At 45.7% G+C, this 21,023-nt stretch overlaps 1 protein-coding gene across 6 annotated transcripts in view; it reads left to right on the top strand.

Annotated features, from left to right (window-relative positions):
- Nucleotides 1-21,023, top strand: part of FBXW11 (F-box and WD repeat domain containing 11) — a 57,207-nt gene that overhangs the window by 27,458 nt on the left and 8,726 nt on the right. For all 6 annotated transcript variants that reach the window (XM_088173979.1, XM_088173983.1, XM_088173980.1 and 3 more), the window contains 6 exons: nucleotides 5,641-5,703; nucleotides 6,685-6,910; nucleotides 9,931-10,117; nucleotides 11,453-11,543; nucleotides 18,962-19,099; nucleotides 19,564-19,682. In XM_088173979.1, coding sequence (XP_088030105.1) covers nucleotides 5,641-5,703; nucleotides 6,685-6,910; nucleotides 9,931-10,117; nucleotides 11,453-11,543; nucleotides 18,962-19,099; nucleotides 19,564-19,682 — 824 coding nt within the window. The remainder of the gene's footprint in view (nucleotides 1-5,640; nucleotides 5,704-6,684; nucleotides 6,911-9,930; nucleotides 10,118-11,452; nucleotides 11,544-18,961; nucleotides 19,100-19,563; nucleotides 19,683-21,023) is intronic.

Below are 21,023 nucleotides of genomic sequence, written 5' to 3' on the forward strand. Positions count from 1 at the left end.
GTTCAGCCTAATTCGTGCAGATCCCCAGTGCTTACATAAATAGTTCAGTTTGAGCTGAAACCAGCAGTTACTAATACAAAAATCAAATATAGCCATGGTCAACAGAGTGAACCTTTATGTTTGCTGGACAGCCAGCTGTCCCTGGGGGCCAGGGAGGACCATGGGCACATCAGGATTTTTCCATTTCTTCACAGATTTTTGAGGAGGGAGAGAAGGAAGGGATTTGATCCTTGCTGTGAGAGGGGTTGGCATCTTGTCCAATCCAGGTTAGGGGTTCTCCAGATTAATTTCATATTTGTATACTCCAGGATATTTTGACCAAGAGCCTGTCTGTAGTTAAAAGAGGCAAAAATCCCCTTTTATCCCTGCTGGAGTATCAAGATATTGTTAACAAGCATTGTTTAACAGGTCCTGGGTTATAAATGCTGCCCATTTCTCCCCAAGGAGAGGCTCACATTCCTTTGGGAATGCTCTGAAGTGTTTGGCAGATTGTGGCTCTATTAAAAGCTGGGAGCCATGGGGGCACATGCTGCTCACTTTTAGGTGCAGATGGTGCCCAGGCTCGTGCCCTGCTGCTGCTGCAGCTGTCCCAGGGATGGCACTTTGCTCACTTTCCTGGCAATGTGTGCTCAGGAGGGATTGGAGCTCCACCTGCACGGTTTGAGCTCGAGGTATCCGAGTATGGATTCATTGTTTTGTGTTGGTTCTTCAGTGCTTCAGAGTCAGATGGGGTTTGTTGAGGGATATCTGAGCCTCTTTAGCTGAATTGTTTTAATTGGTTTTGCTTATTTTGTAACTTGAACTGAAATTTCCTGGTGCTTTTTCCAGAGAGTGGGAATCTTGTGAAAAGTTAGACTTAGCTGGGTCTTTAACTGAGCTGGGAATTACTGGTGTAGTTTCCAGGGCAGTGGGACATAGAGGTTCTCACTTCCTTTCCCTTTTCCCTTCATTAAAGCTCAAATATAAGACTCTCTTATATTTCTTCTTTTTTTTTTTTCAAGGCACCCCAGCTGTTGTCTTGTTTTGTCCATCCACCCTCTGTATCTTGTGAATCCTTTCTTTGTGAGGGAAATCTTTATTATCAGAGAAACCTAGGAGTGTTGTGAGCCCTGCCCAGTGCTGAAAGTCGTGTGTGCTGCCCCAGTTCCCAGGCTTTGCTGCTATCACTGCCATAATTGCTCTCCCGATACTGGAGCTCCAAGTGGGTTAAGAACAAAGCTCTTCCCCTGCCCAGGCAATTAAATGAATCAAGGCACTCCCAGCTCCTGGAGCCTGCTGGAAATCTGGAGCAGCCTGGGAGGTTTGATGCTTTCCTGCAGGAAAAGGGGATGTCAAGGGTGGTGTTTGCACCACTGATTAGTGGCTCGTCTGAAGTTTCTTCTGTGTTCACTCAGAGCTAGGATTAAAAAACACAAAAGAGTAGAAATTTCTCATTTCAGGTTTGGTTATTTATTAAATCTTCTCTAAAGTACAGAAAGTTCAGCTAGCTACCAGTTAAAAGTGAGCAAAATGGAGGTGAATCGAGCTGGGTACAAGGTCTTTTAAAACTAAACAGTCCAATAGAGAATTAACACCTTTATTATTGATACTTTTGACCCAATAACCAAATTTCCATGACCCTCAGTGCAGCACTGACTATCCAACCAGAAGAACACCAAAATGTGACACCACCCAAAACCTTTCATTTTGTCCCATAGCTATTGCTATATTATAAAAGCCTCAAATTTCAAACCCTTCACCGTGTGAAATCACACACTTTTATTGAACTACACACCCATGGTTTTAACTCCATCACTCAAATTTGGAAACCTTCTCCAAGGCCTCAGTGTTCTCCTGGAGGTCAGAGCCAGAAAGCACAGAAAGCTCAAGAATTCCAGATTTTTGGGATCCAACAGGAGGAGCCTTGCAGTGCCACTCACCTGCAGGAAAGCACAGGGTGCTTTTGTCCCTCAAAACCTCACATCCATGGCACTGCTGTGCTTGAGGCATCAGTTGCTACCTGGTATCCAAGGATGTGAATTGAAACTGTGATTTATGGAGTTTTAGAGTACCTGCAGTATCTTTGCCTTTGGGGATCCTTCATAGTTGTTTCTATTTCGGAAGCTTTTCATTATCTCCAAAGGGAATGAGCTCGATGTAATTAGGTTTGTCAGAACCTCTTTCTCTCCAAGTAACTTGTGAATCTGTTTTTGCCGTGGTTTTCTGCACCCCATAGAAATCCCAGAAACTTGAAGTGTTGTGGGGCAGAAAGACCAAAGAAAGCTTGAAATTTCTGCAGGACTAAGCAAGGAATGTGGGATGCAAATCTCCAGGAAATGAGCTTTTAAACTTGCCCAGCGTGTGGAGCAATGTGTGAATTTTACTGCCATTTCTAGTTACACTCTGTGGAAATAGAGGCTGGGGGCTCGATTCAGTCGGGTTTTAACAATTGTGAGGCAGCAACAGAATATCCCAGCTTGGACCCATTGTTATCTCTTGGCTCTTGCTGCTGTTCCCAGTAGGGATGGGGAGCATTTAACTGCAGGCTGACTAATTAAGGAATGACAGCTGCTTGGAAATAATCATTCTACTTTTGCAAGAGCCGTGAGCAACTTCACAAGAATCTCTGGAAAAAAAAAAAATGAACTTATACACAAGATGAATGGACAATATTTAGAAGCTGGGAGAAGCTGCAAGGCTCTGTGGGGGTGGGAATCACGGCTGGGGAGTGTCTGAAGGATCTCTGGGATCTCTGGGATGAGGTGTCCGTGCTTCCATCAGGCCTTGGAGCTGTTCTGCAGGGAATTGGGCTGAATTCTGTGGTGATGCCACTTCAAAGGCACAGGGGAAACCGGCTGGATGTGAGGTGGGTGGGGTGAGCAAGAGCTGCACTTGGAGATGCTGTCACTGTTCTTGCCCAAGGACTGGTGACTCCAGCTGCCAGGAATTCTGAAATCCTTCTGCCACGTGCTGGGAATGGACAGCACACAGCAGAGCTGTCTAATTGCTTCTTCCAGACAGCAGGGCAGGATCCACCCATCCCCTCCTGGGCTCCAATTAGTAGGCTTAAGTGCTGGAGAGAAATTGGAGTCTGAATTGGGATGTGTGTGATGGGGGGGGAATGACCACAAAATGTTTTAAGAGAGAAGCAGAGCAAGTTTATTAGGAAGAGAAGATATGATAGGGAAAACAAAATTCATATTTAGGAGCAGAAAGGGAAAGGATGAAGCATTTAAAAGCCCTCAAATACAGTAAGGAAATGTGGAATGAGTCAGGATGGGAAAAGAGAAGCTCTAGTAGTAGATACCATTAAATTAATGCAGCTGCCAACTTCCTGGTGAAATATCTGGATACAGTGTTCATTTCCAGCCTAAAAATCAGTGTGTGTTACCTGTTCCCACAGGCATGGCTCAGATGTGACAGGACATGGCAGCAGTGCAGTTTGGGGTGGCCCAGGAGCCCCTGGAGGTGGCACTCAGAGCTCAGGGCTGGGGACAAGGTGGCCATGGGGCACAGCTGGGGCTCCATGGTCCTTAAGGTCTTTTCCAGCTTCAATGATTGTGTGATCCTGTGCCATCCCAAGGCTGTAGCCTCTCCCCAAAGGCTGTTCCCATTTCTTTCCCTGGGCACAGTGGGGTTGAGTAGGGGCACAGCACAGAGGGAAACTCCCTCTTCCATCTGCTGCTGTGGAAGTGTGCTGGGTTTGGTGCCATTTGTGTCCCTGCACTGTGTCACAGCCCTGCTGTGCTGTAGTTTTATTGTGTTTAGGAGGCTGTTCTTAGTCTCCATCCCTGGGAAAGCTGGCAGAGATCTCGGAGATATTTTCTGATCAAGGGAGAAACGCAATGGCAGAGTCCCACCATAGGCTGCTGAAGGGAAATCAGGGGGGATAAATGGATAAAATGTGGGATTTCTGCTGAATTTGCTGACCCTAGCCACCTGTTTGATGTTCTCAGTGTTCCTTGCTCGTAGCTCCCAGGATCCATGGATTTATTTAGCCTTCAGCTGCCAAAGGAGATGAGATGTTCCTTACTCATTTAAGGACACACTAATTGGATGCACCGTTAACCACATATAATCGCTCTAATGAGTATTTTTACATATTCATAGTGAAATAAAATAAACTCCAGGAAACCCTGCACAGTTCCCTGGTGGGTTGTGTGCTTTCCAGAATGGTGTGCCTGCTGTGGGCTGGTCCCAGTCAGGAGGGGCTGTGCTGTGTTCCCTGCTGGAACAGGACTGGTTTGTACCCCAGTGAGAGGCTGTGCTAACTGGGATGGCCCTGCAGAGAATTCAGAAACCATGGAAGGTGTGGCTGGCTGTTCTGTGTATGCCCAGAAACGCTAAAATCCATTTTTGTGGAGTCACCCCAAACATCTCCTGCCTTTATCCCTTTGTGGATTCCCCTGCAGCCACCTCCTGGGCTTGTCCATGTCACTGTACCTGTCACTGTGTGTCATAAGCACCCATCACCTGTGGCCACGGTTCTTATCCTGCCATCCAAAGTCCGTGTGCCACATGTTTTTCCACGCCTTCAGGGAGGGCTCAGGGTGACTTTGAGCCCAGGCAGTGGGGCAGGGGAGGAAGGGTTGCTGTAGACAGGATATTGTTCATTTTCCAGCTTCTCTGGGCTTGTGCAGCACCTCATTGTGGAAGAAAGAGGAGGAGACGAAAGCTTTTGAGATGGAATTGTGTTTTGAGTGGGGTGGGTGTTGTTCCTAAGGAATTTTCCATAATCCAGGGTGGCAGGAGTAAGGGAATTGTGTGACTTTCTCCACTGTGTGTTTTACCTGAGCCTCTCATTCCTGTTTGTGTTGAGACAGAAGGGAAGAAGGCTGAAATAAATAGAGAGAGGGACACTCAGGTTGTCCTGCTGAGCCCCCTGGCACAGGGCTGGGGGAAGCTGGAGCTCCCTGGGAATGAGGGATTTGGGAGCAGGCAGGGATGGTGGCTGTGCCATGGACACAAAAGGGAGCAGCTCATCAAGAGCAGGGGCAGAAAGGAGGGAGGGATTTGGGGGGACACAGGAGAGCTCAGAGAAACATTGACAGCTGAAGCTTCATAGAAATCCTGCCATGTTTTATTGGTGAAGGAAAGGAAGGAGCAGCTCTGAGGTGGGAGAGCACTGCACTAAAGGCAGGGGTGACTGCCAAGGGTTGTAGGCACAGCCTGAGATATTCTGCACACAATGAGCCCTGTTCCTAGAGCTGGGCAAAAAGCATATTCTGTTGCATGTAAGTAGTGTATAGTGATTTTATTTTATTTTTTTATTTTTTTTTTTGCCTAGCTGTATGCAATTTAACTTTGGCAGAAAGTGCTGGTTGAATACATTGACAGGTTTAATTGCTTTGGCTTGAGTAGGATGAAAGTGAATTTATTTCCCAGTGAGAAAAGCGTTGAAAGGCTGCATGAAAACCTGTCAAAGGAAATTGAAGCGGGGTTGGGGAGTTATCTTTACAGTAAATGGAATTGATAAACATGTCAGTTAAAAGGGGAATTTATTTATAATACTCAGGTTTTGTGGCCAGAAGTCTTTGAGAATTCCGTTCACTGGGAAAATGAATTTTATCTGTTCAACTGATTGGCTTTATCGTAATGCTTGTAGAGCAAGAAATTGTCACAGAGTAAAAAGCTGAAGTAATATTTGTTCTTTTTTTCCAGAACACGTCAGTAATGGAGGATCAGAATGAAGATGAGTCTCCAAAGAAAAATACCCTGTGGCAGGTAGGACTAACATGGATGTAGGAGAGGTGCCAGGGTTTTGTACATTCCTGCTTTTGAGAAATGTCCAAATCTCGGGTCTGCATAATCATCCTTGGATGTATCCTCCTAAAATGAGCCCAGCCTTCGAGTGAAGGATGATGCCAGTGGATAATCCTCGAGAAATTACCATTTGTGCTCAGATTTTGTGGTTTGTGCTGCCCTTGGAAGGACAGTGCTGCATCAGAGAATCCTTGGGAATAAAGTTCATTTCTATTTCTGAGCATGTGACTGTCGTTTAAAAAGAAAAGTTCAACGAGTTAAGGACTTGGATGGAACTCATTTACTTTGAGGAAGTTTGGGAATATTTTGGAGCTGCCAGTTGCTCCCCAGCAGCCCCTTGGCTCCTGAGGGGCTCAGAGGAGCTGCCATCACTCTGAGCTGTGCTCATTAATCAGCAGGGACTCCTGATGTGGAGCTGAAGCTCCCAGGATTTTAATGAGGTTTTCACGGGGATGTCCCAAACACTGACAGGAGCTGCTTTGCAAAAACAAACCAAAGCCCTTGATTCTCAGTTTTTATTTATGGACGGTGCAACACTGACGTGAGGGTCTGGAATTCTTATTTTAACTACCAGAATCTGAGCAGAACATTTGTGGAGACAAACTGCAGTGTGCCCACAAAGCACTGCTTTGAGCTGGGAAAGGTGGTTCTGAAAACAATTACATCCCTTGCACTTCAACTGGTAAGAGGTGTAAGGAGAGAATTCAGAAATAATTTAAGAGCCAAGTCTATGAAAGACTTTGAAAAGTCTTTAAAATTCATCTGATGTAACTCATTTCTTGAAGAATGTGTTTTAAAACTTAATTTTGATTATTTCTTTGCATCTTCGTGCATGTTTTTCCTTGAGAGAGCTTTTATTAAATTGTTCCTATAGTTGATATATAAATAACCAATATTTAAATATATACTAACATGTAAATAATGTTCCTTCTCCAACCCCAGATAAGTAATGGAACTTCATCTGTGATTGTCTCAAGAAAAAGACCATCAGAAGGAAACTACGAAAAGGAAAAAGACTTGTGTATAAAATACTTTGACCAGTGGTCTGAATCAGATCAGGTGGAATTTGTGGAACACCTCATTTCCCGAATGTGTCACTACCAGCATGGACATATTAACTCTTACCTGAAGCCCATGTTACAACGGGACTTCATCACTGCACTGCCAGGTAAAGCCAGGCCAGGAGCAGGGCCAGCAGCTCCTGGGGACATCAGCACCCTCCAGGGTCCCCTCAGATCCTATATGGGGCACACAGGGACAGCAGTGTCCCCATGGGCACACGGGGACATCAGGGAGGCTCAGTCCCTTCTGGTTTTAATTGTATTGGCCACTGGATGCCAGTGTTGTTAAAGGGGTTGGGCTGGTGAATCCCAAAGAATTTGTGCTGGAACTGGAGCTGAGTTGCCAATCTGCAGGCTTTGTTCTGAACTCCTTTATCACACAGAAAATTCTGCTGCAGAGGTGTTTTACTTTAGGAGCTCTTACATTTTAATGTTGTTCTGAGTTTCTGCTTAGATGAGTGCATCTAGTTTGTCTGCTCTTGTTGCTGACCTGAGAGCAAAATCACTTGTGGGTTTTTATTGTGTTGTCCAGCCCTGATTCTTCCTTTCAGTTACTCACAGCCTCTTCTGACACCCACAGGTGTCAGCCTGTGTTGATATGTTCAGATATAAAATCTGTTTTTACACTTGTTCTATGAATTGTTTCACAAAAATGCAGAGCAGCAAGAAGTGGCTATATAGGATCTCTAGGTTGTAATCTGCATAAAGTTTTTTATTTTATTTTTCCATTTATTTATTTTTCCATTAATTTCTGGAAGCAATTATATCTCTGGATTCTTGCTGCTGAGGGCAGTGATTTGTTTGATTCTTGGAAATGTGTGGGCATTGTTTGCAGGGTGGGAAGGCACTGGGTGAGTGCTGGGTGAGTTCTGTGTGCCCTGGCACTGCCTCACCCCCCCTGCAGGGTGTGAGCAGCCTCTGGGGCTATCCCAGGAGTGCCAGGACAAGGCTGGACATGCAAAGCCTAAAAGCTGAATCCTAAAAATCCAAATCAGCTGCTCCTGCTAGGACTGACTCTCCAGACCTTTCACGTGCAAGTCTGACCTTCAATTAAAGTTTTATTTTGTTTGCTTTTGTACATCAGGGCTGATACAGAGTTATACAGATCTTTTTTTTAATGTATTTCTGCCTCAGAACATTTTGGGAGCTTTATAAGATGACACTTGTTTACACCACATTTTTATATATCAAAACACATCTTTACAACTTCTGTTGCCTTTTCCCAATGTAAATACTGGGAATTGCTCCCATATTCAGCCTTCCTTGGAGGTGCTGTGGTGTGCAGAGAACATCTGCCTAAATGTACCCAGGATTTAATCCCAGCTGAGTGAAACCAATCCTGTGTTGGGCTGCAGTCACATTCAAGGATAACTGGAGCCCCAGTCTGGTGCTTGGGGGGATTTTTGGGGTCATCCTGTGCAGTTGGAATTGATGATCCTTGTGGGTCCCTTCCAACTCTGGGTATTCCACGATGCCTTTTTAAAAGATGGCTTCATTTGTCTTGAAGAAGTCAAATTCTTTTGTTTTAAACAGGAGTAGTTTTTGCCCACTGCTGACCAATTTTGCACCTGTGAGAATGTAGGAAAAATGGCAGAAGAGTGGATGGAATCTGACTTGCCTTGTTGGCAGTGGTAACTGTGGGGTGTTTCCTGATCTGAGTGACTGTTCTCTGTCTAATGTTGGTCCCATTTAGAGAGCTGACATCCCACAGTTGGCTTTCATTTTCATACAAGGTGATATTTCTACACAGACCTTGAAATCCCTGTGAATTTTAATTGTTTGAATTTATTATTGAAATTCAACCAAACCTTCAGCTGCTCCTTCTAATCAACAACAGCTCTTTTTCTTTTCCACCATTTTCTGTAAAACTGCAGGGACTGTAGAGGCATAAGGCATGGGTGTCATGTTTTCCTTTGAAAAGTCTACCAATAGATGTCAAATTCATTTTACTTCAGCAAATGAAAAGGTTTTAGTACCTATTTCAGAAATTCTCTAAAACAAATCCCTTCCTTTGGGATATGCAACTATTTCAGGCCTTAATGTGTCTTAAACTTAGTCCTGCCATGTTGTCTGACATCAAATCTATTCTTGAGATTTTTTTACTGCTAGCAGAAGTTGCACAGATTTAAATTGCTACATTCAAAAGAGATGTCAACTGAAATATTTACCCTAATTAACATAATAGGAACAGCTCCAAAGCACAGGCACAAAGGACAGCCCCACTAGACTTATGTTATAGCTCTCTAAATTATGTAGAATAAATCAATAAATGAGTAAGACTTACATGTATTAGCTTCTGCTTTCTGCTGTTCATTTTTATGAAGGCCATGTGAAATTCAGTTTGCAGTGGAGGACAGTATGAACACACTTCCTTCATGCTTTAAAAAAATAACAGTAGTTCCTTTGATTTGTCAGGACTATTTGAAGCCTAAAGTGGGCTGTCATGAGATAAAATGGAAAATTAAAAAGGTCTTCATCTCCTGGTTTGAAAGACTTTTTTCATGCTTGGCCAAGGGGTGTATGTTACTCATGAAAATGAAGTTATTCAGCATCTCAGGTTCGAGGCAGTTTTGTGGAAAGCAAAATTGCAGGTCCTTTGAAATAAGGAACAGACTGAGCAGTGACTTTTCCCCAGGGAAGAATTTCTCTGCTATATCCCCCTGACCCTGCCCTGTGGCAGTGAGAGCCCCTTGTCCTGGCACTGCAGTTCCTGGTGCAGAGGAAATTTCTGTCAGACCCTGGCAGGGGCTCTGAGGTCTCCCCACAACCTCCCTTTATCCAGGTGAACATTCCCAGCCTGGGGAGCTGCTCCATGGCCACCTCTGGACCTGTCCCAGCAGGTTGGGGACAGCAGAGCTGTGATCCCTGCTCCAGGTGGGGATTCAGGGGAGCAGAGTGCAGGGCACAATCCCCTCCCTGGCCCTGCCCTGTTGTGCTGATTGTCCCTCCAGGGCAGAAGGAAAGGCCAACAGGCAGGAAGGACACAAAAACTTGGAGAAATTTTGGTGTGTGTGTGTGCTGGTGCCTCTGCCAATGGCTGGGTTCTCACGTGCTGGGTTCTCAGTGTCTTGCAAAGCTGCTTTGGTTGTTCCTGTGCACTCACTCACTGCTCTCCATTTCTTTGTAGAGCAAGGCTTAGATCACATAGCAGAAAACATCCTTTCCTATCTCGATGCCAGATCGCTGTGTGCAGCAGAGCTGGTGTGTAAGGAGTGGCAGAGGGTGATCTCAGAGGGGATGCTGTGGAAGAAGCTCATCGAGAGGATGGTACGCACTGACCCGCTCTGGAAGGGGCTCTCAGAGAGGAGGGGCTGGTAAGTGCTGAGCTGGGCCCCTGCTGCATCCTGAACACCCTGAATACATCCTGAACATCCCTCACAGCCTGCTCTGATCCCTCCTGAACACCCTGAACATCCTGAACACACCCTGCACACCCTGAACATCCCTTACAGCCTGCTCTGATCCCTGCTGCACCCTGAACACCCTGCACACATCCCTCACAGCCTGCTCTGATCCCTGCTGCACACCCTGCACACCCTGAACATCCTGTACACATCCCTCACAGCCTGCTCTGATCCCTCCTGAACACCCTGAACATCCTGAATACATCCTGCACATCCCTCACAGCCTGCTCTGATCCCTGCTGCACACCCTGAACACCCTGCACACCCTGAACATCCTGAACATCCCTCACAGCCTGCTCTGATCCCTGCTGCACACCCTGAACACCCTGAACATCCTGAACATCCTGAACATCCTCCAAACATCCCTTACAGCCTGCTCTGATCCCTGCTGCACACCCTGAACACCCTGCACACCCTGAACATCCTCCACACATCTTTCACAGCCTGCTCTGATCCCTGATGAACACCCTAAACATCCTGCACACATCCCTCACAGCCAGCTGGGATCCTGCTGCAGAGTCCTGCACACATCCCTCACAGCCACAGCTCTGCCCCAAAGCCACTTTAAAGTGGCTGTTGCTGAGCTCCTGATCTCTGCTGGGACTGAAAAGCCATTTCTGCTCTGGCTTTGTCCCTGTCCTTTCATGCTCTCATGTCTGTCACCGTTTCTTCTTGCTTGAGTCTTTGTGAATTTGGAATTTGTATATTGTAAGGAGAACTGTCAATTCCATCAGCTCACAAAAAACAGTGGCAGCACATTTGTAGGGCTTTTTCTCAAGTGACGTATTTGCAATTCGACTTTTTTGTTTGTTTTGTTTTTGTTTTTTCCTTAAAGTGTAAAATAGTAGCTTGGGCTGCAGAAGCCTCTCAAAGAGAAACCCTTGCTGGTTGTGGCAGTGGAGTTTTCCTGTCCTTCCCAAGTTTCTGGAGAGCTGTTCTCCTCAGAAATCTGTTTCCCTGTGCTCTCTAGTGGTGTGCCTGAGCAAAGGCATGCACAGAGCAAGGGGATGGCACCCTGGTGGAGCAGGGAATCACAACTGGAAAACACTTGTTACCTTCTTAACTTTGGACATCTTCAATATTTGTCAAATGGCAGAGTCACAAGGGTTGTAATAGGGATGCTAAAAATTCTTCCAAGTATTTGTGAGAATATGTGCTGAGGGTTTGTTCTGGGCAGGCTTTGCATTCCTGTGAAGTGTGGATTCTCTGTGGAACACTGAAAACTGCATTTCTCCTTCTTTCTAGGGATCAGTACCTGTTTAAAAACAGACCAACAGATGGGCCCCCCAATTCGTTTTACAGGTCCTTATACCCAAAGATAATCCAGGATATAGAGGTAGGTGTTGTGAGCCACCCTGTCTGCAGGACAGATAATGGGGCTGATTTTGGGGTTTCTAAGGTGGTGAATGTTGGAGCAGTGCATCTGTGTCACTGCTGCTCTTGGGATGATGTAAAAAAAACCCTCAGCCACTCCCTGCCACAGCAGGTACATTGGTTCAGGTGTTAACACCATCCTTATTGCATTTATAGAGTTCTGGAACTCCTCTGAGACTATGGATTTTAATAAAACTGCAGCTTTAGGACACACTACTCAAGATAATTCCTGTATTGCTGAATGTTCAGTATGTTGGTCACACTCAGAAGGTGATGTGAGTGCCTTAAACACCAATTATTTCAAATGTAGCTCAGCACTTCTAAAGCAGTGACTGCTGTTGCAAATACAGCTTTGGTCCCATGGGGGATTATTCCTCTGTCCAGTGCTTTGATGGCAACAATCATCAGTGCTGTGATGGTGAACCCACAGGGACATCAGTGTAAAGAAGCTTCAGATACAAAATTTTGCTTATTTTATTCTGAAATTTCAAGAGCTGGGCTTGCTTGGTGGTTTTGAAATATTTCTGATAAATCAGGATGATCCCGATGTTCTGCCAGCAGGAGGAAATGTGTCTTGCTCTGTTTGTTGTACCCACCACAAAGCTCTGAAGTTACACCACAGACTGTCATGGATTTATTTCAGGATGGGAAATTATTGGTCTGAAATTCATTAGTGGGGAAATGTGTTTTGATGCTGAAGACAGATGTGAACTGATGGAATCACTCTGTGGAATGGCAATTTGTGCTGCCTGGCACTCAGGAAACAAAATTCTCCTCAACTCTGAACCCTGCTGTAAAATGATTCTGCTGGAAGCCATAATGTATTTTCCAAATATCTTTTTATAAACCTTGCTACATCATTTATGGACATTTAAAGATAAAGAACTGAGCATGAAATACACCCTAAGCAAAACATGACCAAACTTGATGTTTACCTGTGAGCTGCATGATGCACTTTGTTACTGGAGGGAATGAGTGATAACTGCAATGATAAGAAGCCTGTGGGATTAAGAGCTTTTATTGTGATATTTTCTTGCTTTCTGCACAATTCTGGCCTAGTTGTGTAAAGAAAATGAGCAAAAAGCATTTTCATAGAACACTAAAACAGTTTGGCATTACTGTAACTCACACTTTGAATGTTACTCTTCTGAAACTCATTTGTATAAGTGGAACATTTGTGTAGGCACTGTTGTTATTAGAGATTGGAAGGACTGCTTGAAGGTGTTATGAGGGCTTTTGAATTATCCCAATCTGCTCTTTAATGCTTTGGTTCTTTAATTGCTGTAGATTTGCTTTGCAGTGCACAGAAACAAAGCTCCTGCATTGAATGCTTCTTGCTGGGAAGAAACAAGTGGGAAAAACCCAGACCCCTTGTGCTTCCCCCATCTCAATACCAATGATAAATATTAAAAAATTCTCAATCTTTGAATAGCTGAGAGTAAGATATAAAAATGCAGCAATGAGTGTTTCTGCCATAGCAGATTTCCCCCTGCTTACCTGTTCCCTCTGAAATATTCCTGTGTGCCAGGTCTCACCTGCACTGGGGCTGCTGTTTGTGCTCATAGTCAAGGGCCCAGTCATTCTTCCACTGCCAAAAGTCAAATTAGAATTTTTCTAATAAATCACCCTTTAAAGTACTTTTCACAAATTGCTTCCTGAAAGGGCTGTCAAAAGAAGCTTTTAACACTGTTTAAAATGTAGGGAGTGAGCACCAATAACAACCAAACTTAGCTTGAAGATAAACTTTGTCTTTTCTTCCTGTTTTTGTTGCTCTTCCACAGTTTTGTTTTCTTCCACGTTTCACAGCAATGTGCAGAAGCTCTTAAATAAGACCTTCACCTTAGGTGTGATGAAGAATTTTTTTGTCTCTGAATACCAAAATATTTTTTCTTCAAATATTTGCCTGGATCTTTAATAAGATCTTCCTGTTTCTGTCAGAGGATCAGAGCCCTGTTAGCATTTACAGAATTATATAACTGTTGTTAGAAACAATTCCAAAGGATGTGATTTTTTTAAATGCAGTCAGATATATTTGACAAAAATCTTGTCACTTGGTATTTTACCACAGAATTTGACCAAATCCTGCTGGGTTGTTTCCAAGGGTGAGGGTTTGGACTTTCCTGCAGCTGGTGCTAAACTGGGTTGTGGGCAGAGATAAACTCAAAGCAGAATGTGCTCTCTGACTGTCAGAATTTGAGAAATAATCCCAAACCTGAATTGACAATTGGAAGGAAAAATGGAGGAATGCTAAACAGATAAAATTGGAATTCTTTCCCTTGTGCTCTGCTTGCATGGTGGGTCAGAAGTTCATGGAGCCACAGAGTGGTGGGAGCTGAAGGAGCACAGGCAGGGCTTGGCACAGGAGCTTCCCTTGCCTCTCCAGAAATGTGCTGGTGCCAGGGCCTGGCTCCTTCATGCCAAACACATTTTAGGAACATAATGTCACTTCTGAATCATTTGATTTCAAAATAAGAGGACATTTAGAGATCAGAAACCAAATTCTTGGAAAGAGATGGTTACTCCTCACTTGCACTGTGAAGCCAAATATTGAATTAGGTTTCATTCCACAGGAGGTGGTCCAGTCCCTCAAACATCTCCAAGTCACATGTTGAACTGCCAGGGTTCTTTTTTTTTTTAAAGGGAAAAGCTTTTGGGGTTTGGATTTGGGGGTTTATCCTAGAAAGCTGGACTTGGTGGGAGATGTTTTTGTGTCCTGTGTGGGGTCACCCACAATGGGGCCCTGTCCTTGGGCACTGTGCCAGGCTGGGGAGTTTCATCCTGCTGCTTCCAGAGCCCCAAGTCCCTGGAATGTCCCCACAGTGTTTGTGAAGCTTGGCCAGGTGTTGTGTTGTCCCCTCAGGATTAGCACCAGGATCTATTTCTGGTGATGAGTTGAGAAGACTTTGTTTCCTAAACGTTCTCCTCATCTTGGGGTACATGGGGAGTGCCCTCAGTTCATTTCCATGGGTCCCCTTAATTAAGATGAGAATAAAAATCTGATTTTTTCTGAAGACTTTAGGAAAATATGGTGCCAGGCCATCAGATAAACACTCTTGTGTTCTTCTGATTTCTGAAAAAGCTCAGGTTTTAGGAACTGAAATTTTAAAGCCTTGGGACACATTGAAAAAGGAGCAAAGTCAGTTCTTGCCCTAAGTTCAGCCAGCTTTGGGAGATGGCTGTTTGTGCAGGGTGTAATTTCTGAGGGAAATGGATGTGTTTAGTACTGCTCTAATTATGATACTGGAGAAATTTTATGTGCATGTGTGGGGAGAATCTGGTCAGCATTATATACATAGAAAACTTTTTCAGCCAACCTTTGAAATCTCTATTCCACAGGCACTTCCTAAAAAGCATTTCTTAAAAATGGAGCTGGCCAAGGAAAGGGCAGGTTTGGGAGCAGGAGGGACTGAGCTGTGGTGGCACAGATGGCAGCTGTCCCTGTGAGCAGGGCACAGCTCCCCTGTCCCCAGGGCTGGGGCCCTGCCTTGGCTCCTTTTCCCCAAGCCACTGCTGCTTTTTAACACAAAAGGGCTGGAAAAAGAGTCCTGGAGGTTTTTGCTTATCACACCCCTTAACTTCATCATGAATGAATTATTAATCTCTCTCTACCCTGGTGACACAAGTTCATTTAGTTGTGCCTTCCCTGTGCCATGGTCAGGAGGGATTTTCCTTTGTCCCTTTGAAGAAAGCCTGAGAGGAACAAAGGGTTGGATTTTTTCATGGTTAATGCATCAGGAGAAATCCCCACACACGTCACAAATGTGATGTTCCTTCTGCCTGTTCCTGCCCCACTTGTCCTGCAGGAGAATTGTGTATTCACAGGGAACAGGAACTCCTTGGTTTATGGGATTAAGATAAACCCACTTACTCTGCAATAACATTCACAAGGATAAAAATGCAATTGTTAGCCAAGGAGCTGAACACAGTGTACATTATCCAATGGTAAAAAAAAAAATCTGTTCCTGGTAGATTATCCTTAGCACTTCCAATGTATAGTTAATGTTCCAGCTGTTAATGCAGATGAATTGCAGTTTTTTCACTGTGCATCTTTGCACCAGTGAATGTATTCTGGCATGGTCCAGGCTTGGCTATACCTCCACATCTTGGACCATTTTCTGTTTGTACTTTTCTCACTAAATGCCTTTTTTTTTTTTCCTTCCAGTCCATTTGTGCAGCACTTCAGCTGCCAAATGGCTCTCCTGCTGTGGCAAATGCTTGGTCTTTATCCCTTGTACATCCAGATTTTGTTGGTTGTGCAGCATTTGTGAGCCCCTCGCTGCTGTTGCTCTGGTGAGCTTTTAGGAGAGTGTGAGAAACTGGGTGTGAGCTCAGGAGACTGCTCTGCCTTTTACTGGGAACCCCCAGGTCAGAGGCACAGGAGGCATCTGTAGAAAATACAGCAGTGGGTGTTGGATATCTTGGTGTTGGTTTGGAACCACAAATACACAAATAAAGGAGGGGATTCTGCAGCCCTGATTTTTGTAAAAGGCCATAGACACAGTGACCTCCTCACACCTGCTGTCCTCCCTTGCTGTGTCCAGTTTGGATCTCTCCTGGAGGAGGGTGCAGAGCAAGTCTTTCACTCCTGCACCCATGAGCAGAAATTCCCTGCAGCAGAAGCTTTCCTGTGGTTGCCAGTTCTTCATGAGCCACGTTCCTCTCAGAGGGTCCTGCAGTTGCCCACCCACTCAGTCTGCTCAGGCATCCCAGATGTTGTTTCTTTGGATGTGCACATCTGGTTCCACTCTGCTGCCCAGGGAAGTGCTGCTGTACATTCTGTGTGTCGTGGCTGCTTTCCCAGCATCCCAAGAATTAAGGCAGCATGAGGGGATTTTACAAGTTCTCCAAAAGCAGGCACAGTTTTCCCACAGTAGCCACAGCACATAATGGCTCCATGGAATGACATCTCCTCACAGAACTGAAATGTGCACCTGTATGTGCCTTGCTGCCCTCACAGACATGCACAAGGCTTTAATTCCCTTTTTCTGAATCCAGCATTTTCTTGTGGGGAGCAGCTGCAGTAGATTTCTGCAGTGAACCTGTGAGAATGGAGCCAGCTCAGGTCCCCAGTGCCTGCTGAGCAAACTCCCACAGTGTGTGCTGCTTGATCTGGGAGCTGTGACCAGCAGCATTTCTGGTTTGGGGGCCCCATGGAAGCTGTGATTTCTGGTTTGGGGGCTCCCATGGAAGCTGTGATTTCTGGTTTGGGGGTTCCCATGGGAAGCTGTGATTTCTGGTTTGGGGGTTCCCATGGGAGCTGTGATTTCTGGTTTGGGGGTTCCCATGGGAAGCTGTGATTTCTGGTTTGGGGGTTCCCATGGAAGCTGTGATTTCTGTTTTGGGGTTCCCATGGGAAGCTGTGATTTCTGGTTTGGGGTCTCCCATGGAAGCTGTGATTTCTGGTTTGGGGGCCCCATGGAAGCTGTGATTTCTGTTTTGGGGTTCCCATGGGAGCTGTGATTTCTGGTTTGGGGGTTCCCATGGGAGCTGTGATTTCTGGTTTGGGGGTTCCCATGGGAAGCTGTGATTTCTGGTTTGGGGGTTCCCATGGAAGCTGTGATTTCTGGTTTGGGGGTTCTCATGGGAAGCTGTGATTTCTGGTTTGGGGGTTCCCAGTGTGTTCTGGAGCTGCTGGGAGTGGCTGTCACAGGAAGCTGAAATGTGGAAGGGCTCTCAGAGCACTGGCAGCTCCTCTGGCACGTGCTGCCAGCTCAGTGCAGACCTTTCCAAGACCAGGGCTCTGGGGAAGCTCTCCCTTAAGGTTGTTCAGAATCAAGTATCTGAACATAAATAGTTTCTAAACTGTTTAAATTGGCTGGCTGGGATCTGTGCTGCCTTATCTCCTGTGTCTGCAGTGTTACTCTTGCATATTGAGCTCTGCTGCCTTCTGATCTGTCATTGTGTTGGTTGCTGCTGTTAAAGGCTGCAGTCCTCTCCTGGTTCTGAGGGTCTGATGAGCTGCACTCGTGCCCTCCTAGCCCAGATGAGACAAAGGAATGACCTGTCCTTGCCCCTGCAGCCCTGCATCCCTCATCGAGGAGATGAGCTGGGCTGATCCCTCCAGAGCAGTGCCAGGTTTGGGGGTTCCCAGTGGGACAATCAGCAGGGCCCTGCCTGCCCAGGAGAGCTAATCCCAAACTCATCCCTGATTTCATTTAATTCCCCACCAAACTGGAAGGGAATGAGGGGGGTGAGTGATCTGTCAGAAGCATCTCCTGATATTTGTGATAGAGACAAATTCCTGGGGCACATCAGGTTTGTATTAGGATGAGTATAATTAGTATAATTCTCTCCAAATGCCATAAAGGGAGAGGATTGAAGGAGCAAACACATGGAAAGCAGAGTGGAAAGTCAGGTTTCCCTTGAAGCAGGCGTGTTTTCCTAGAACTGGGATGTCACAGTTACACTCCACTTCTGTCTTTACTGAGGCTTCAGTCAGTTTTAATCTTGGAGGAGCTGCAGAAGTGCCTGCTACTGCTTTGGAAGTTAGGATTACATAATAAATATGCTTTTCCAAACAAACTGCCAGTCTGTCAACTTCTCCCCAGCTTTCCATGCAGTATTTGGGAGAATCCCAGGGAAACAGCTGAACAGAGGTTCTGTTCTGGTGAAGGATCCCAGCCTGCCCAGGTGCTGCAGGTGTCCAAAACCCCACATTTCTTTGAATCCAGCATTGGTTTTTCCAATAAGGAATAAAGCTGATTAAGACCTGAAAATCATGCTGGTTCTGCTGTGAAATAGTTTGCAGCTTTTTAAGGCATGTCAGGTCTCCTTCCTTAAAAATACCTCTCAGAATGAAAATGTTGAGAATTACTCTTCCACAGATTTCAAGTGGAGGGAGGAAAGCAAGTTTGGGTTATTTGAAACCTTACAGTTCCTGCTGAGCTTTATTTCTATCAGGGTTTTAGGTACTTTCAGGAGGGTTTCATATCTCAAAACCTCTTTCCAAGGTGTGTAAATACAATTAATGGGAAGGGAAATCCCTTCACCCTCGTGCTGGGCTCAGCAGTTCTGCAGTGTTGCTCACCCAGGTGAGGCTGGACAGGGCTCCAGGTGAGCTCCTGGTCTCATCTTTGCAGCTTTTGTTGGCTGGTCACATAAAGATGGGGGGAAAGGGTTCTGGGGTGTGTGTGTCTGTAATGGCTCCTTGGGAAATTCCCATTCAGGCTGGCTGACCATGATTTCCTCCATAAACCTTTGTCATGACAGATCACAGAAGTGCTGATGGTAATTCCCTGTGGTTTGTGTGTATTTATTGGGAGCAGGAGAAGAGATTGATTTTGTGTCCTTCAGATTCGAGGGTGGTGTGTGTGAAATTGGGGAGCTGGGGGTGTGGGACAGTCCTGCTGCAGCCTGACTGCTGTTTTTGCCTGTGGTCAGACTATAGAATCCAACTGGAGGTGTGGGAGGCACAACCTGCAGAGGATCCAGTGCCGCTCTGAGAACAGCAAGGGCGTTTATTGCTTGCAGTATGATGATGAGAAGATCATCAGTGGCCTGCGAGATAACTCCATTAAGGTGAGACTCCCCTTGTGCCTGCCCTGCCCTCAGGGCTCTGCCCTGGCCTCTGTGTGTGTGTGTGCTGAGCCTGGCACAGTCCTCAGCTGCACTCTGCTCTGGGAGCTGGGGGCACTGCCAGGGATGTGTGCCCTGAGATCAGTGTCCCCCAGGAAGGGGAGGGCTCTGTGTGCCACTGGCATTGGTGTGGCTCTTTCCTGGCCTGGCCTTTGCTGCCATGCTCACCCTCCCTGGCACTTCCTTTGGCCAGACAGGATTTGATCTCCTCATGGTGCTTGGTTATTTCACTGTTCTCTCAAAAACATCAAGATTAAGCTAAAGGGAAGGACAAGGCCCACTGATGGGACAGACCCAGCCCTCATGGAGTCTGCTTTTCCTCCTTTCTTTACAGCTGTGACAATGTTCAAGTCTTGGATCCATGTTCTTGATGTTGATGAGCCATTTACTCTTCTTGTTTCTAACAGATTTGGGACAAAACAAGCTTGGAATGTTTGAAAGTATTAACGGGACATACTGGCTCAGTTCTTTGTCTGCAATATGATGAAAGGGTTATTGTAACTGGATCTTCAGATTCTACAGTAAGGTGAGTGTTAAGTTCCTGCACAAAAATAATTTGAGTGTTAGGCCTGGGAATATTTCCAGTAATCTCTAAATAGCAGAAAACATCCCTAAGATTAATGTGATATTTGTATTCCAGAAGCAAGATACTCATACTTGGCAAAGCATCATATTAAATAAATTTTTTTCCAAACCTATTTTGTTCTTTTAGCATTAGGAATTTTGAAGGAATATGACCTAGAGATTCAAGGCATATCCTGAAGTTTTGGAGTGGCTGATGGCCAACTGTTCAATAATTTCTTCAGTTAAGGTTGTTTTTAGTGCCCTCTGACACGCTGTAGTTGTGACTGTTTGTCCTAGTTTGAAAGAGAGGTCTGCTAAGAAGGGCAGGAGCCTCTCTTTGAAATGGACAATGTAAACCCCCTTCAAATTATTATAATTTTGAAATTAAGGGGCACTCATGCAGATATGGGGATAGGAATAACAGTTCTTTACTAGGAAAATTAAAATAGAAATCCAGTATTACAGAGAACACACCCAAAGCAGTGGCAGTGACAATCCAAGCTGCCCCCAGGGTTAGGCAGCAGAGCTGTCCCTGGAGGCTGGGTCAGGCTTGTTTGTGTTCCCCTCCCAGAGCCACCCCTTCCCTTGGGATGTTCCATGGGATATTCCTGTGGGATGTTCCATGGGATGTTCCGTGGGATGTTCCCTGGGATGTTCCGTGGGATGTTCCATGGGATGCTCCATGGGATGTTCCATGGGATGCTCCATGGGATGCTCCATGCGATGCTCCATGGGATGCTCCATGGGATGTTCCATGGGATGCTCCATGGGATGCTCCATGGGATGCTCCATGGGATGTTCCATGGGATGTTCCATGGGATGTTCCATGGGATGTTCCATGGGATGTTCCATGGGATGTTCTATGGGATGTTCCATGGGATGCTTCATGGGATGCTCCATGCGATGCTCCATGGGATGTTCCTGTGGGATGTTCCATGGGATGTTCCTGTGGGATGTTCCATGGGATGTTCCATGGGATGTTCCATGGGATGTTCCATGGGATGTTCCATGGGATGTTCCTGTGGGATGTTCCGTGGGATGTTCCATGCGATGCTCCATGGGATGTTCCATGGGATGTTCCATGGGATGTTCCATGGGATGTTCCTGTGGGATGCTCCGTGGGATGTTCCATGGGATGTTCCTGTGGGATGTTCCGTGGGATGTTCCATGCGATGCTCCATGGGATGTTCCTGTGGGATGCTCCATGGGATGTTCCATGGGATGCTCCATGGGATGTTCCATGGGATGTTCCGTGGGATGTTCCATGGGATGCTCCATGGGATGTTCCATGGGATGTTCCATG

The sequence above is a fragment of the Sturnus vulgaris genome, chromosome 15 (genome assembly GCF_052056855.1).
Source record: "Sturnus vulgaris isolate bStuVul1 chromosome 15, bStuVul1.hap1, whole genome shotgun sequence".
Classification (NCBI taxonomy): Eukaryota; Metazoa; Chordata; class Aves; order Passeriformes; family Sturnidae; genus Sturnus; species Sturnus vulgaris.